We start from the raw sequence: 18,425 nt of genomic DNA on the forward strand, positions 1-18,425 counted from the left end.
CCCGGCACCCCACTGGGAGTGTCATTTCTTCTGCTTGCTGAGTTTACATAGGCTTGTCAATAACCTAGACTCCAGTATAGAAACCTTCAGTATAGGTGAGGATACCACAGGCTAAATCAGCTATTTCAAATGCGGAAATAGGGGTAAAGGAGCAACTTGTAAACCATTTAATACACTCCAGTAGGTGAAATGGATCACTGGAAACAATTTAAAAGGGAGAACATTTTTGGGTAAACTGTCCCTTTAAAGCAACCAAAGACAGCACTGACTTAGTTGCAAGGACACTGAGCAGTTAAACACTACTCACTATAGTCCAGGGGTGGTATGTAGCCCGAGGCAGAATTCCTACGCAAAACAGGATGTGTAATAACTGTAGCGGTTGCACCACATTGTGTGCTGCAGCTCTTAGCATTTAATTATGTAGAACATAAGAGCAGTTTGTGAATGTTCTGCTCTGACACAAGTATGCACTACACTTTTATACAGAGAAAGATAAAAGCAAGGAAAACAAGAGAGGGAGAAAATAAATAAATGTGAGATAGAGAAAGATAGTGAGAAAAAAAACATAATTTATGCTTACCTGATAAATTTATTTCTCTTGTAGTGTATCCAGTCCACGGATCATCCATTACTTGTGGGATATTCTCCTTCCCAACAGGAAGTTGCAAAAGGATCACCCACAGCAGAGCTGCTATATAGCTCCTCCCCTCACTGCCATATCCAGTCATTCGACCGAAACAAGCCGAGAAAGGAGAAACCATAGGGTGCAGTGGTGACTGTAGTTTAATTAAAATTTAGACCTGCCTGAAAAGGACAGGGCGGGCCGTGGACTGGATACACTACAAGAGAAATACATTTATCAGGTAAGCATAAATTATGTTTTCTCTTGTTAAAGTGTATCCAGTCCACGGATCATCCATTACTTGTGGGATACCAATACCAAAGCTAAAGTACACGGATGATGGGAGGGACAAGGCAGGAACTTAAACGGAAGGAACCCCTGTCTGTAGAACCTTTCTCCCAAAAACAGCCTCCGAAGAAGCAAAAGTATCAAATTTGTAAAATTTGGAAAAAGTATGAAGGGAAGACCAAGTTGCAGCCTTGCAAATCTGTTCAACAGAGGCCTCATTTTAAAGGCCCAGGTGGAAGCCACAGCTCTAGTAGAATGAGCTGTAATCCTTTCAGGAGGCTGCTGTCCAGCAGTCTCATAGGCTAAACGGATTATACTCCGAAGCCAAAAAGAAAGAGAGGTTGCCGAGGCCTTCTGACCTCTCCTCTGTCCAGAGTAAACAACAAACAGGTTAGATGTTTGGCGAAAATCTTTAGTAGCCTGTAAGTAAAACTTCAAGGCACAGACTACGTCTTCTAGATTATGCAAAAGACGTTCCTTCTTTGAAGAAGGATTAGGACATAATGATGGAACAACAATCTCTTGATTGATATTCTTGTTAGAAACCACCTTAGGTAAAAACCCAGGTTTTGTACGCAGAACAACTTTATCTGAATGAAAGATCAGATAAGGAGAATCACAATGTAAGGCAGATAACTCCAAGACTCTTCGAGCCGAGGAAATAGCCATCAGAAAAAGAACTTTCCATGAAAGAAGTTTGATATCAATAGAATGAAGGGGTTCAAACGGAACCCCTTGAAGAACTTTAAGAACCAAGTTTAAGCTCCATGGGGGAGCAACAGGTTTAATTCCAACTAAAGCCTGACAAAATGCCTGAACGTCTGGAACTTCTGCCAGACGCTTATGTAAAAGAATAGACAGAGCAGAAATCTGTCCCTTTAAAGAACTAGCTGATAATCCTTTGTCCAAACCCTCTTGGAGGAAGGACAATATCCTAGGAATCCTAACCCTACTCCATGAGTAATTCTTGGATTCACACCAATGAAGATATTTACGCCATATCTTGTGGTAAATTTTCCTGGTGACAGGCTTTCGTGCCTGTATTAAGGTATCAATTACTGAATCGGAAAAGCCACGCTTTGATAGGATCAAGCATTCAATCTCCATGCAGTCAGTCTCAGAGAAAGTAGATTCGGATGATTGAAAGGACCTTGTATTAGAAGGTCTTGTCTCAGAGTCCATTGTGGAAAGGATGACATGTCCACTAGGTCTGCATACCAGGTCCTGCGTGGCCACGCAGGCGCTATCAATATCACCGATGCTCTTTCCTGTTTGATTTTGGCAATCAGACGAGGGAGCAGAGGAAACGGTGGAAACACATAAGCCAGGTTGAAGAACCAAGGCGCTGCTAGAGCATCTATCAGTGCCGCTTCTGGGTCCCTGGACCTGGATCTGTAACAAGGAAGCTTGGCGATCTGGCGAGACGCCATGAGATCCATTTCTGGTTTGCCCCAACGGAGAACCAATTGAGCAAACACCTCCGGATGGAGTTCCCATTCCCCCGGATGAAAAGTCTGACGACTTAGAAAATCCGCCTCCCAGTTCTCTACACCTGGGATATGGATCGCTGACAGGTGGCAAGAGTGAGTCTCTGCCCAGCGAATTATCTTGGAGACTTCTGACAACGCTAGGGAACTCCTGGTTCCCCCTTGATGGTTGATGTAAGCCACAGTCGTGATGTTGTCCGACTGAAATCAGATGAACCTCAGTGTTGCTAGCTGAGGCCAAGCCAGAAGAGCATTGAATATTGCTCTTAACTCCAGAATATTTATTGGGAGGAGTTTCTCCTCCTGAGTCCATGAACCCTGAGCCTTCAGGGAGTTCCAGACTGCACCCCAACCTAGAAGGCTGGCATCTGTTGTTACAATTGTCCAATCTGGTCTGCGAAAGGTCATACCCTTGGACAGATGGGCCCGAGATAACCACCAGAGAAGAGAATCTCTGGTTTCCTGATCCAGATTTAGTAGAGGGGACAAATCTGTGTAATCCCCATTCCACTGACTTAGCATGCATAATTGCAGCGGTCTGAGATGCAGGCGCGCGAATGGCACTATGTCCATCGCCGCTACCATTAAGCCGATTACTTCCATGCACTGAGCCACTGTGGGGCGCGGAATGGAGTGAAGAACACGGCAAGCATTTAGAAGTTTTGATAACCTGGACTCCGTCAGGTAAATTTTCATTTCTACAGAATCTATTAGAGTCCCTAGGAAGGAAACCCTCGTGAGAGGAGATAGAGAACTCTTTTCTTCGTTCACTTTCCACCCATGCGACCTCAGGAAATGCCAGAACTATCTCTGTATGAAATTTGTCAATTTGAAAGCTTGACGCCTGTATCAGGATATCGTCCAGGTAAGGAGCCACCGCTATGCCTCGCGGTCTTAGGACCGCCAGAAGTGAGCCCAGAACCTTTGTAAAAATTCTTGGGGCTGTAGCCAACCCGAATGGAAGAGCTACAAATTGGTAATGCCTGTCTAGAAAGGCAAACCTCAGGAACTGATGATGATTCTTGTGAATCGGAATGTGAAGGTAGGCATCCTTTAAGTCCACTGTGGTCATGTACTGAACCTCTTGGATCATGGGTAAAATGGTTCGAATAGTTTCCATCTTGAATGACGGAACTCTGAGGAATTTGTTTAGGATCTTTAAATCCAAAATTGGTCTGAAGGTTCCCTCTTTTTTGGGAAACACAAACAGATTTGCATAAAACCCCTGTCCTTGTTCCGTCCGCGGAACTGGATGGATCACTCCCATTACAAGGAGATCTTGTACGCAGCTTAGGAATGCCTCTTTCTTTATCTGGTTTGCAGATAATCTTGAAAGTTGAAATCTCCCTTGTGGAGGAGAAGCTTTGAAGTCCAGAAGATATCCCTGAGATATGATCTCCAACGCCCAGGGATCCTGAACATCTCTTGCCCACGCCTGGGCGAAGAGAGAGAGTCTGCCCCCTACTAGATCCGTTGTCGGATAGGGGCCGCTCCTTCATGCTGTCTTAGAGGCAGCAGCAGGCTTTCTGGCCTGCTTGCCCTTGTTCCAGGACTGGTTAGGTTTCCAGGCCTGCTTGGATTGAGCAAAAGTTCCCTCTTGTTTTGAAGCAGAGGAAGTTTATGCTGCACCTGCCTTGAAATTTCGAAAGGCATGAAAATTAGACTGTTTGGCCCTTGATTTGGCCCTGTCCTGAGGAAGGGTATGACCCTTACCTCCAGTAATGTCAGCAATAATTTCTTTCAAACCAGGCCCGAATAAGGTCTGCCCCTTGAAAGGAATGTTGAGTAATTTAGACTTTGAAGTCACATCAGTTGACCAGGATTTGAGCCATAGTGCCCTACGCGCCTGGATGGCGAATCCGGAATTCTTAGCCGTTAGTTTAGTCAAATGAACAATGGCATCAGAAACAAATGAGTTAGCTAGCTTAAGAGTTCTAAGCTTGTCAACAATTTCAGTCAATGGAGCTGTATGGATGGCCTCTTCCAGGGCCTCAAACCAGAATGCCGCCGCAGCAGTGACAGGCGCGATGCATGCAAGGGGCTGTAAAATAAAACCTTGTTGAATAAACATTTTCTTAAGGTAACCCTCTAATTTTTTATCCATTGGATCTGAAAAAGCACAACTGTCCTCAACCGGGATAGTGGTACGCTTTGCTAAAGTAGAAACTGCTCCTTCCACCTTAGGGACAGTCTGCCATAAGTCCCGTGTAGTGGCATCTATTGGAAACATTTTTCTAAATATAGGAGGTGGGGAAAAGGGCACACCGGGCCTATCCCACTCCTTACTAATAATTTCTGTAAGCCTTTTAGGTATTGGAAAAACATCAGTACTCACCGGCACTGCATAGTATTTATCCAGCCTACACAATTTCTCTGGCACTGCAATTGTGTCACAGTCATTCAGAGCAGCTAATACCTCCCCAAGCAATACACAGAGGTTCTCAAGCTTAAATTTAAAATTAGAAATCTCTGAATCAGGTCTCCCCGATTCAGAGACGTCACCCACAGACTGAAGCTCTCCGTCCTCAGGTTCTGCATATTGTGACGCAGTATCAGACATGGCTCTTACAGCATCTACGCGCTCTGTATCTCGTCTAACCCCAGAGCTATCGCGCTTGCCTCTCAATTCAGGCAATCTGGATAATACCTCTGACAGGGTATTATTCATGATTGCAGCCATGTCCTGCAAAGTAATCGCTATGGGCGTCCCTGATGTACTTGGCGCCATATTAGCGTGCGTCCCTTGAGCGGGAGGCGAAGGGTCCGACACGTGGGGAGAGTTAGTCGGCATAATTTCCCCCTCGACAGACCCCTCTGGTGACAATTCTTTTATAGATAAAGACTGATCTTTACTGTTTAAGGTGAAATCAATACATTTAGTACACATTCTCCTATGGGGCTCCACCATGGCTTTTAAACATAATGAACAAGTATCCTCTGTTTCAGACATGTTTGTACAGACTAGCAATGAGACTAGCAAGCTTGGAAAACACTTTAAAGCAAGTTAACAAGCAATATAAAAAACGTTACTGTGCCGTTAAGAGAAACAAACAAATTTTGACAAAATTTGAAATAACAGTGAAAAAAGGCAGTTACACTAACAAAATTTTTACAGTGCATGTAACAAGTCAGCAGAGCATTGCACCCACTTGCAAATGGATGATTAACCCCTTAATAACAAAAACAGAATAATAAATTACAAAAACGTTTTTTAAACACAGTCACAACTGCCACAGTCTACTGTGATTGTTACCCTCCTCAAACACGACTTTGAAGCCTTTTGAGCCCTTCAGAGATGTCCTGTATCATGCAGAGGGAAGCTGAATGTCTCTGTCAGTATTTTTAGCTGCACAGAAAAGCACTAAAATAGGCCCTTCCCACTCATATTGCAACAGTGGAAAGCCTGTTTCTAGGCAAAAATCAAACCAGCCATGTGGAAAAAAACTAGGCCCCAATAAGTTTTGTCACCAAACATATATAAAAAACGATTAACATGCCAGCAAACGTTTTATATTACACTTTTATAAGAGTATGTATCTCTGTTAATAAGCCTGATACCAGTCGCTATCACTGCATTTAAGGCTTAACTTACATTAATCCGGTATCAGCAGTATTTTTCTAGCAAATTCCATCCCTAGAAATATATTAACTGCACATACTTTATTGCAGGAAAACCTGCACGCCATTCCCTCTCTGAAGTTACCTCACTCCTCAGAATATGTGAGAACAGCCATGGATCTTAGTTACTTCTGCTAAGATCATAGAAAATGCAGGCAGATTCTTCTTCTAAATACTGCCTGAGATAAACAGTACACTCCGGTACCATTTAAAAATAACAAACTTTTGATTGAAGTTAAAAAACTAACTATAATACACCACTCTCCTCTTACTACGTCCATCTTTGTTGAGAGTTGCAAGAGAATGACTGGATATGGCAGTGAGGGGAGGAGCTATATAGCAGCTCTGCTGTGGGTGATCCTCTTGCAACTTCCTGTTGGGAAGGAGAATATCCCACAAGTAATGGATGATCCGTGGACTGGATACACTTAACAAGAGAAAAAGGGAGAGAAAAAGCATGCAAATAATTACTGGGCCTTGTCTTTCCACCAAGGAACACTGGCAGATGGATCAGAACATTAGTGAAGTACAATGTGACTCTTTTTGTACATGTTATACATCATGCATAGCATTACATATATTATAATTTTTCTTCATTCTCTTCTTATCTTTATTTGAAAAGTAGGAATGTAAAGCGTAGGAGCCGACCCATTATTGTAAATTAGTAAAACCTTAGATTCTGGCTTGTTGAGGGCTGGAGTTGAGCTTCACTCATATAAACAGAGAAAGTGTATTACTGTGACCAAGTGTCATAGAGACAAGTGTCAGATAAATGTGCCACTGTAAAACAGGTAAAGTGCATCACACTGAAGTATGCCACAGTAAATCAAGACAGATACAACTGTGCATGAAATGCTTATTAACATAGAAAGATGGTACCATAAATATTACTTTCCTCATCATGCAGAAATAGTTTATTTCCCTCTGTTTTAATGTAAGAAGTAATTGTATCTAATTATTAACATAAATGGGCTATATATCTGTATTTATGTGTTTATTATTCTCTGTGGTAATATTAACAAATATTGCATTCCGAAAAACATAAAACAAATATCAGATTCCTATATATTTACTTAACATATCTGACACAAGCTTGTGAAATCAAGTGATACACATGGTTTCTATTTTTGCTCATTTAAAAGATCAGTAATATTTATGTTACAGTTGGGGTACATAGAAAACAAATGAATGCCTACAGGGGTACTTGCTAAGGATTTGCTGAGTAGACAAGAGTAGTTCTAGTATAGAACTGAGGAATTTACAACAGGCCTTTAAACACAGCTTGGTGACCTTTTTCCAAACTTATGGGATAAATTAAAAAACCCTCTACATTCTGTCTGTGTTGTAACATATTTAAACACCTAGAAATACGAATAAAGCAAAGGTTTTTTTCTACAATTTTTTATGTACATTAAGTCTTTAATACATTGTAATATTTGCATTTGCCATCACGTTTCCATAAATTTCCAATGTTTTACAAATAAGCGATGCTTAATAGAGCTACCATTGCACCGATTACAATTTGCAACTCCAAAGGGCAATGTGTGTGTGTGTGGGGGGGGGTGTAGCAGTGTTCCACAGATCTGTACAATATGAATGCCTTAGAGCAGCAGATCTCTATAGATGATGGCAGAATGTTCTGCATGGCTGCAATGTAATGAAAAGTACTGCAATGCTCTGCAGGACTGTATACAATGAGCTGTGTTCTTTAACCTTCACATGTCCCCGGCACTGACAGATACTCTAATATAAAAAACGCCAGGATTGCCGAGTACAAATTTCAACATCCAATTATTCCCATGATGGGCGACGAGTATGATAAGAATAGGGATCAGTTTGGGTCTTCGGATGCCGCTCGCTCTTCTGCAGGGCTGCTACTCCCACCTCCCAGCTGAACAGCCAGTATGGTGATCAGAATCACTATTACTGCTGTAACAATCGATCCTGCAATAATATACCAGCGCCATTTCTCCCATCGCGTGTGACGTTCCACAGTTCGGGCAGTCTTCTGAAAAGAGGTGGCCTGAATAAAACAAAAAAACACTCATAATAATAACGGTCAGCAAATGAAACAAATATAGGCTTCTTATAAAAGCTTCTTCAGCCAGTGTCTAAGTGTTTAAACTGAAATTAGCAAAACTTGTAACATTTAACTAAATACAAATTTTCACTTTATATGAGTCTCTTCCTTTTAAAGGGACATTAGATCCTTTTTTTTTTTTACATTCACCTTATTAGCTATATTCTGCTTACAAATGTCCAGTAAAGAAAGTTATCAGGAGCACCAAAAAGCGAGTTAAAAAGCTAAACTTTATTGATTTACAAAAGGGTTAATTAACCCCCAGGGTAAGAGTGAAAAAGAAACAATTGAAAAACAGAAAACAAAAAGGCTGACCAGTTTCGGCGTCTGCCTTAATCCTAGCCTGCTTCAAGCAGAGACTGATTCTAAATACAAATAAATAAATATACTGTGCAAACATCCACAAGTATTTGTTCCCCCATTACCTTGATTATATTCTGCTTACCTTATTATATATTTAGTTCCAAATTATTTCCATTATTTTGCCATTTTTTATCTACAGTGGGGAAAAAAAGTATTTAGTCAGCCACTAATTGTGCAAGTTCTCCCACTTAAGAAGATGAGAGGCCTGTAATTTTCATCATTGGTATACCTCAACTATGAGAGACAAAATGTGGAAACAAATCCAGATAATCACATTGTCTGATTTGGAAAGAATTTATTTGCAAATTATGGTGGAAAATAAGTATTTGGTCAATATCAAAAGTTCATCTCAATACTTTGTTATATATCCTTTGTTGGCAATGAAAGAGGTCAAACATTTTCTGTAAGTCTTCACAAGGTTGTCACACACTGTTGCTGGTATGTTGGCCCATTCCTGCATGCAGATCTCCTCTACAGTAGAGCAGTGATGTTTTGGGGCTGTCGCTGGGCAAAACGGACTTTCAACTCCCTCCAAAGGTTTTCTATGGGGTTGAGATCTGGAGACTGGCTAGGCCACTCCAGGACCTTGAAATGCTTCTTACCAAGCCACTCCTTCGTTGCCCGGGCGGTGAGTTTGGGATCATTGTCATGCTGAAAGATCCAGCCATGTTTCATCTTCAATGCCCTTGCTGATGGAAGGAGGTTTGCACTCAAAATCTCACGATACATGGCCCCATTCATTCTTTCATGTACACGGATCAGTCGTCCTGTTCCCTTTGCAGAGAAACAGCCCCAAAGCATGATGTTTCCACCCCCATGCTTCACAGTACGTATGGTGTTCTCTCTCCTCCAAACACGACAAATTGTGTTTCTACCAAACAGTTCTACTTTGGTTTCATCTGACCATATGACATTCTCCCAAACCGCTTCTGGATCATCCAAATGCTATCTAGCATACTTCAGACAGGCCCGGACATGTACTGGCTTAAGCAGGGGGACACGTTTGGCACTGCAGGATCTGAGTCCCTGGCGGCGTAGTGTGTTACTGATGGTAGCCTTTGTTACGTTGGTCCCAGCTCTATGCAGGTCATTCACTAGGTCCCCCCATGTGGTTCTGGGATGTTTGCTCACCGTTCTTGTGATCATTTTGACCCCACGGGGTGAGTTCTTGCGTGGAGCCCCAGATCGAGGGAGATTATCAGTGGTCTTGTATGTCTTCCATTTTCTAATTATTGCTCCCACAGTTGATTTCTTCACACCAAGCTGCTTGCCTATTGCAGATTCAGTCTTCCCAGCCTGGTGCAGGTCTACAATTTTGTTTCTGGTGTCCTTTCGACAGCTCTTTGGTCTTCACCATAGTGGAGTTTGGAGTGTGACTGTTTGAGGTTGTGGACATGTGTCTTTTATACTGACAACAAGTTCAAACAGGTGCCATTAATACAGGTAATGAGTGGAGGACAGAGGAGCCTCTTAAAGAAGAAGATACAGGTATGTGAGAGCCAGAAATCTTGCTTGTTTGTAGGTGACCAAATACTTATTTTCCACCATAATTTGCAAATAAATTCTTTCCAAATCAGACAATGTGATTGTCTGGATTTGTTTCCACATTTTGTCTCTCATAGTTGAGGTATACCTATGATGAAAATTACAGGCCTCTCTCATCTTCTTAAGTGGGAGAACTTGCACAATTGGTGGCTGACTAAATACTTTTTTTCCCCACTGTATGCATCTGAATGGAAGCATTGATAAAAAACACACCTGAGAACTAAAGACAACACAATGTCAAGCAATTACAAAGTAGCTGATAATCTCTGTTTTTCTTTCTTATAATTGTTTTCTGTTTCATTATGTACATATTTTAATGTTCACTAATTATTGACCATTTGGGGTAATTGGTTGGTATACTTTGTTGCAAAAGCATATATAGGTAGGCTCAGGAGCATGTTCTTGTCCGAACCACTATATGGCAACAGTTTTGCAATGATTTGTTTGAGCACTAAATGGCAGCATATAGTTATCCAGACACATGCACGTTCCTAAGCCTACCTACCCGCATATCAACAAAGGATACCTAGAGAATAAAGAAATTTGATAATAGAAGTAAACTGGGGTTTGTTGGGTTTTTTTGTTGGGGGGGGTTACACTCTGTGTCATGAAAGATGCATTTTGGTTTTAATGTATCTTTAATGTAAACATGATAACATTTTTCCTTTAAGGGAAGGAAATTCTTTTATAAAATCTGAATACAGACAGGAGCAGTAAATACAGTAGATTTACATAATTAACAAATGCATGATAACAAGAGAATGCAATAGTCTGAACTTCAAATGAGTAGCATATTTTTTTCTGACAAATTTTAAAGTTGTGTATATTTCCACACCTCCTGTTTAATGTGACAGCCATCAGCCAATCACAAATGCATATACGTATATTCTGTGAAGTCTTGCACATGCTCAGCTGGAGCTGGTGACTCAAAATGTGTAAATATAAAAAATAACAAATATGCTTACCTAATAAATTTCTTTCTTTTTGGACATGGAGAATACACAACGGCATTCCAATTACTAGTGGGATATTCAACTCCTGGCCAGCAGGAGGAGGCAAAGAGCACCCCAGCAAAGCTGTTAAGTGTCACTTCCCTTACACATAACCCCCAGTCATTCAGCCAAAGAAAAAAACACAAGGGTGTAAAGGTGCCTGAGGTTTACTCAAAAAAAAACTCCAAATTATAATTAAAATAGAGGGTGGGGTCGTGGACTCTCCATGCCCAGAAAGAAAGAAATCAGGTAAGCATACATTTTGTTTTCTTTCCTATGGCATGGTGAGTCCATGCCATTCCAATTACTAGTGGGAACTAATACCCAAGCTAGAGGACACAGAATGAACAGGGAGGGAGAACAAGGCAGGAGGACCTAAACAGAAGGCACCACTGCTTGAAGAACCTTTCTCCCAAAAGAGGCCTCAGCCGAGGCAAAAGAAAAATTTGTAGAATTTGGAAAAAGCATGCAAAGAGGACCATGTTGCCACCTTGCAAATCTATTCCACAGAAGCTTCATTTTTGAAAGCCCAAGAAGAGGAGACAGCCCTAGTGGAATGGGCCGTAATTCTCTCAGGAGGCTGCTGTCCAGCGGTCTCATAAGCAAAAAGAATCATAGTTCTTAACCAGAGGAAAAAGAGTAGTAGAAGTGGCCTTCTGACCCATAAGCTTTTAAGAGAAAACAACAAACAGGGCGGAAGATTGCTGAAAATCTTTAGTAGCTTGTAAGTAAAATTTTAGAGCATGCACAACATCCAGGAATAGGTAAAAAAGAAGGAACAACAATTTCCTGATTAATGTTTCGATCCGACACCACCTTAGGTAGAAACCCCAATTTAGGACAAAGGACCGCCTTATCTGCATGAAAGATAAGGTACGGGGAATTACACCGCAGAGCTGAAAACTCAGAAACTCTGCGAGCGGAAGAAATAGCAATACCTTCCAAGATAACAACTTTATATCAACAACATGCATCGGCTTAAACGGAGCCTGCTGCAAAACTTTAACAATTAGGTTAAGGCTCCAAAGAGGAGCAACAGGTTTAAACAAAGGCCTGATTCTGACCAGGGCCTGAACAAAAGCTTGAACATCTGGTAAATCTGCCAGACGTTTGTGCAAAAGAATACAGTGCAGAAATCTGACCCTTCAGAGTACTGACTGACAAACCTTTCTCCAGGCCATCCTAAATAAAGGATACAATTCGGGGAATCCTTACCCGACTCTAAAATAAACCTTTAGCTTTGCATCAAAAAAGGTATTAACGCCAAACCTTATGGTAAATCCTGCGAGTAACAGGTTTACGAGCCTGAAGCATAGTGTCAATGACCACCTCAGAAAAACCACGTCTAGATAAGACTAGGCATTTAATCTCCAAGCTGTCATCTTCAGAGAATCCAGATTTGGATGAAGGAATGGACCCTGAACTAGAAGGTCCTTCCTCAGAGGTAACTTCCAGGGTGGAAGAGATGACATCTTCACCAGATCCGCAAACTAGATTTTGCGAGGCCAGACAGGAGCTATTAGAATCACGGATGCTCTCTCCTGCTTGATACAAGCAATGACTCGTGGAAGGAGAGCAAACAAAGGAAACAGGTATGCTAGACCGAAATCCCAAGGAACCGCCAGAGCATTTATCAGGGCAGACTGAGGATCTCTTGACCTTGAACCTTGTACCTTGGAAGCTTGGAGTTCTGACGAGACGTCATCAGCTCCAACTCCGGAACCCCCCACCTGAGGGTTATCCTGGAGAACACTTCCGGATGGAGAGCCCACTCCCCAGGATGAAAAGTCTATCTGCTCAGAAAAACCGCCTCCCAATTGTCCACTCCTGGAATGCGGATGCAGATAGGAGAAAATTGTGAGCTTCCACCCACTCCAAAATGCGAGTCACCTCCTTCATGGCCAAGGAACTCCGAGTTCCTCCCTGATGGTTGATGGACAACATCACTTCAGTGGCTTACAACTGGAATCTGATTGTCAGGGTTTTTTCCCTGTTGTGTTTGCCATGTGCTGCTGGCAGCCATTTTACTCACCTCTCTTCCTGACTATGGTGCATTGTGGGGGATGCTGCTCAATTCCTGCACATCCTTTTATGGCCAGACTGGTGTGCATCATCCAAGTGAGACAGGATGCAGTCTCAGAATTGTGATGTCATCACATTATTTAAAGGGCCTCTGTTCAGTATGCTTTGCCTTTGCGTTGTCTCAGACCTGTTTGTGAGAGTTCCTGTGTATTACCTGGCTGCCTGACATCCTTCCTGGTTCCTGATCCCTGTCTTGTTCCTGACTCTGCTGTTTTCCTTGTTCCTGATTCCGTCTCGTCTGACTATTTGCTTTGGCTCCTGGCTCGGCTCGTCTGACTACCAGCTCTGGTTTTGATTCCTGGCTTGTTATTTAACTTGTGGACTTTTTATTATTTTTTGCTATTAATAAAGGTGTGATTATTTTTGCAGTTCTCGTCTCAGTCTGATTCCTGGCACCCTGACACTGATAAACCGGACTAAATATAATTGAGGTCAAGCTGTCAAGGCATTGAAGATTGCTCTCAACTCCAAGATGTTTATGGGAAGAGAAGACTTCCCGAGACCACAGGCCCTGGGCTTTCAGAGATCCCCAAACAGCTCCCCAGCCTAACAGGCTAGCGTCCGTAGTCACAATTACCCAGGAAGGTATCAGGAAGCAAGTGCCCAGAGACAGATGTTCCTGTGAAATCCACAACGAGAGAGAGAGAGAGAGAGAGAGAGAGAGAGAGTATCAATTTAGGGGGTCCACATTTATCCTCAGCAAAAAATCTGAATGGTCGCCGTTCCATTGACTGAGCATGCAAAGCTGCAGCGGTCATAGATGGAACTGAGCAAAAGGAATGATGTCCATGGAAGCCACCATCAGACCAATCACCTCCATGCATTGAGCCACTGATAAATGAATAGCAGACTGGAGAGAAAGGCAAGAATCCAGAAGTTTGGATTTTCTGATGTCAGTCAGGAAAATCTTCATGGATAGGGAATCTATCATTGTCCCTAGGAAACACACACTTGTAGTTGGAACTAGAGAGCTCTTTTCCAGATTGACTTTCCACCTGTGGGAACGTAGAAAAGACAACATCTCTGTATGAGATTTTGCTAGTTGAAAAGATGACGCAAGATGTTGACTAGATTAGATGCCGCAGCAATTCCCTGGGATCTGATCACTGCCAATAGAGCTCCCAGAACCTTTGTGAATATTCTGGGAGCTGTGGCAAGAGCAAACGGAAGGGCAATAAACTGGAAATGCTTGTCCTGAAAGGCAAACCTCAGAAACTCGTGAATGGGAATGTGTATCATGAAAGACGGAACCCTGAGGAATTTGTTGAGACACTTTAGATCTAGGATGGGACGGAAAGTTCCCTCCTTTTTGGGAACCACAAACAAATTTGAATAGAATGCTAGAACATGTTCCTCTAGAAGGACTGGTACAATAACTCCCAGGGATGATAGGTTCTCTATGCAATTTAAGAAGGCCTTCCTCTTTACCTGGTTTGAGGATAGTCTTGACAGGAGAAATCTGCCCCTTGGAGGGCATGACTTGAATCCTATTTTGTAACCCTGTGATACTATGTCCAAAGCCCATGGATCTGGAACATTGCGTATCCAAGCCTATCAAAAAAAAAAAAAAAAAAAAAAAGCCTGCACCCCACCGGATCCAAACCCGGATCGGGGGCGGACCCTTCATGTTGGATTTCAAGTCAGTCAGCTAGAACAGTGAAGCTAGACATCTTAGCTCCCAGTCTAATTACCTGCATGTTGGCATCGCAGATAAAGGTATTGGCCAGTTTAAGAGCTTTGATCCTATCTTGGATATCCTCTACCTTAGTCTCTTCTGATATCAGATAAGACAGGGCATCGCACCAATAAGATGATGCTCCTGCAACTGTGGCAATACTTGCCACAGGTTGCCACTGTAATCCTTGATGGATGTACATCTTTTTTAAGTAAGCCTCTAGCTTCTTTATCCATTGGATCCTTAAAAGAACAACTATCCTCTATAGGAATGGTAGTTCTTTTAGCTAGAGTAGAGATAGCTCCCTCTACTTTAGGCACAGTGCACTATGAGTCCCAAATGGAGTCAGCAATAGGGAACATCTTTTTAAAAACAGGAGAAACAGAAAAAGGAACCCCTGGCTTATCCCATTCCTGAGTTATAATTTCAGACATCTTGTCTGGAACAGGAAAAACATCCTCAGACGTTGGAGAATCATAAACTCTATTAAGTTTAGAGGACTTCTTGGGGTTGACTGCAACCGAAGGTTCAGAGTCATCCAAGCTAGGTAGAACCTCCTTCAGAAGCAACCGGAGATGTTCAAGCTTAAATCGGAAATTAACTTCTTCAGATTCAGAAGATTTTTTCCCCCATAGTGTCAGAGGCTGAGATCTCACCTTCAGAAGCTACTAAAGTATTCTCCTTATCAGACATTTGAGACAGGTTGACCAATGCAGATTTAGATGGGTCAGGAACCTTACTAGCAGACAAATATTTAGATTTTCTCTTACGCTTACCTGAATTAGGGAAAGCAGACAAAGCCACAGAAACTGCAGAAGTTATCTGTGCACCAAAATCCCCTGGTAAATAAACACCCCCAGGAGGATGAGAAGAAACACAAGGCACAGAATTAGAAACAATTAAAGCTTGGGACGTTTGAGGAGAAAGCTGAGGCATGTCAAGCACAGCAGTATCCTGTGAGACACATGGCTCAGAGGGGAGTAATTTGTTTTTTAATTTTAAAGTCTTAACTAAGCATGAGGAACAAAATTGCATAGGTAAAACAATTTGAGCCTCTAAACATAATAAACATTTATCCATAGAGATGGACAGATCCTGTTCTGATTCCATAGCTACCGTAATTAGTTCCAACTAAATCCTATTGAAATGAGGAAAAAATATATGAGCAAAATTCTTATTAAATTGAGCCCAAACAATAATCAATATGTGAAACCTTTAACACAGAGGCTAACACAAGTGAAGTAATTAGACTTTGTGTAAAAATATTTATTTAAAAACCTCTAAGTGCAACCTCAGGAAAAAATGTCTCCATGCGGCTCCTACCGTAACCGGAGTAAGATCCCACTAGTAAGAGGAGCGATAGTCGTCAACAGAGATCCTATCCTCCAAGAGAAAAAGTTGATCAGCAAAAGACAGTAAAAGCGGCACTTCTAAACTCACGCTGCTCCACTCCAGCAGAAATGTGGCGGTCACATGAGCAGCCAAAAAAGAACTGCGCCACAGATAATAAGTGCACGAAAGTGAAAAACGGGGAAAAGCAAGTAATCTGCATTAACCCTTAAGTCTCTTCTCATTTATAAAGTGCCTGTAGTCTGCCTTTAAACATATTGACCCTGTTGCCAATAAAGTTGCCCCTGAAAGTACCCTTAACCATAGAAGGATAAACTGAGTCCCAAATATATCCACTTGAGGGTTAACCTCAAAAGTGCTGTCCTTCAATACCTAGAAGGCAAAAGCACTTACCTGTGGATTCAGCTGCAGGGCAGATAACAGCTACTATGGTGTGACTGGTACTCCACTCACTGTCAGTGACCTGTAGTAAAAGAAAGAACAGAGTAACCAACCCTGGCTTTCTGCAAAGGGGTAGCAAAAGTGTTAGAAGTAAAGCAAAGACAACCTTGCCGCCTTCTAACTGCTAAAAACCATCACTACTCTTACTAAAGAGATTGATGTGGACACAGCTAGACCCCGATCCTTGCTTGCAGGGAAAAGTACCCATAAAAGGATTAAATATTTTCAGACACCGTCTTCGCACATCCTCCATTGACAGACGCAAAGAGAATGACTGGGGATAATTGGTAAGGGAAGTTACACTTAACAGCTTTGCTGGGGTGCTCTTTGCCTCCTCCTGCTGGCCAGGAGTTGAATATCCCACTAGTAATTGGAATGACATTGTGGACTCTCCATGCCATAGGAAAGAAAAAGACTGTGCACTTTTTGTTAATGGAAGTAAATTTAAAAGTTGTTTAAAAATTACATGCTCTATCTGAATCATGAAAGTTTAATTTTGATCTGAGTGTTCCTTTGCCAACAGATTACATATATAAAAACAGAATTTATTCTTACCTGATAAATTTCTCTCTTGTGGTGTATCCAGTCCCCGGGTTCATCCTTTACTTGTGGGATATAATCCTTCCCAACAGGAAGTGGCAAAGAGAGCACACAGCAGAGCTGTCCATATAGCTCCCCCTCTAGCTCCACCCCCCAGTCATTAGACCGAAGGTTAGGAAGAAAAAGGAGAAACCATAGGGTGCAGTGGTGACTGTAGTTTAAATAAAAAATTTACCTAATAGCCAGGGCGGGCCGTGGACTGGATACACCACAAGAGAAAGAAATTTATCAGGTAAGCATAAATTCTGTTTTCTCTTGTAAGGTTTATCCAGTCCACGGGTTCATCCTTTACTTGTGGGATACCAATACCAAAGCTTTAGGACACGGATGAAGGGAGGGAACAAGGCAGGTACCTTAAACGGAAGGCACCACTGCTTGTAAAACCTTTCTCCCAAAAATAGCCTCCGAAGAAGCAAAAGTATTGAATTTGTAAAATTTGGAAAAAGTATGCAGCGAAGACCAAGTCACTGCCTTACAAATCTGTTCAACAGAAGCCTCATTTTTAAAAGCCCATGTGGAAGCCACTGCTCTGGTAGAATGAGCAGTAATTGTTTCGGGAGGCTGCTGGCCAGCAGTCTCATAGGCCAAACGGATGATGCTTTTCAGCCAAAATCAAAGAGAAGTAGCAGTCGCCTTCTGACCTCTCCTCTTACCAGAATAGAAAACAAACAATGAAGTTGTTTGTCTGAAATCCTTAGTTGCTTGTAAATAGAACTTTAAAGCATGAACCACATCAAGATTGTGTAACAGACGTTCCTTCTTCGAAGAAGGATTAGGACAAAGAGAAGGAACAACAATTTCCTGGTTAATATTCTTATTAGACACAACCTTAGGAAGAAAACCGGGTTTGGTACGCAAAACTACCTTATCTGCATGGAAAACCAAGTAAGGTGAATCACACTGTAAAGCAGATAACTCAGAAACTCTTCGAGCAGAAGAGATAGCTACCAAAAACAAAACTTTCCAAGATAAAAGCTTAATATCTATGGAATGTAAAGGTTCAAACGGAAGCCCTTGCAGAACTGAAAGAACTAAATTCAGACTCCATGGCGGAGCCACAGGTCTATAAACAGGCTTGATTCTGACTAAAGCCTGACTAAACGCTTGAACGTCTGGTACCTCTGCCAGACGTTTGTGTAAAAGAATAGAAAAAACAGATATCTGTCCTTTTAAGGAACTAGCTGACAATCCTTTCTCCAATCCATCTTGGAGAAAGGACAATATCCTGGGAATCCTAATCTTACTCCATGAGTAACCCTTGGATTCGCACCAACAAAGATAT

General features: G+C 41.9%; 1 protein-coding gene across 1 annotated transcript in view; it reads right to left on the bottom strand.

The window, feature by feature from the left end:
- Positions 1-6,994: 6,994 nt before the first annotated feature.
- The window catches only part of LOC128662206 (vesicle-associated membrane protein 5-like), a 41,127-nt gene continuing 29,696 nt past the window's right edge, over positions 6,995-18,425 (bottom strand). The window contains exon 3 of the mRNA XM_053716026.1: positions 6,995-8,038. Within this exon, the coding sequence (XP_053572001.1) occupies positions 7,847-8,038 (192 nt within the window). The 3' untranslated portion in view covers positions 6,995-7,846. The remainder of the gene's footprint in view (positions 8,039-18,425) is intronic.

This window comes from Bombina bombina, chromosome 6 (assembly GCF_027579735.1).
Source record: "Bombina bombina isolate aBomBom1 chromosome 6, aBomBom1.pri, whole genome shotgun sequence".
In the NCBI taxonomy this organism is placed as follows: Eukaryota; Metazoa; Chordata; class Amphibia; order Anura; family Bombinatoridae; genus Bombina; species Bombina bombina.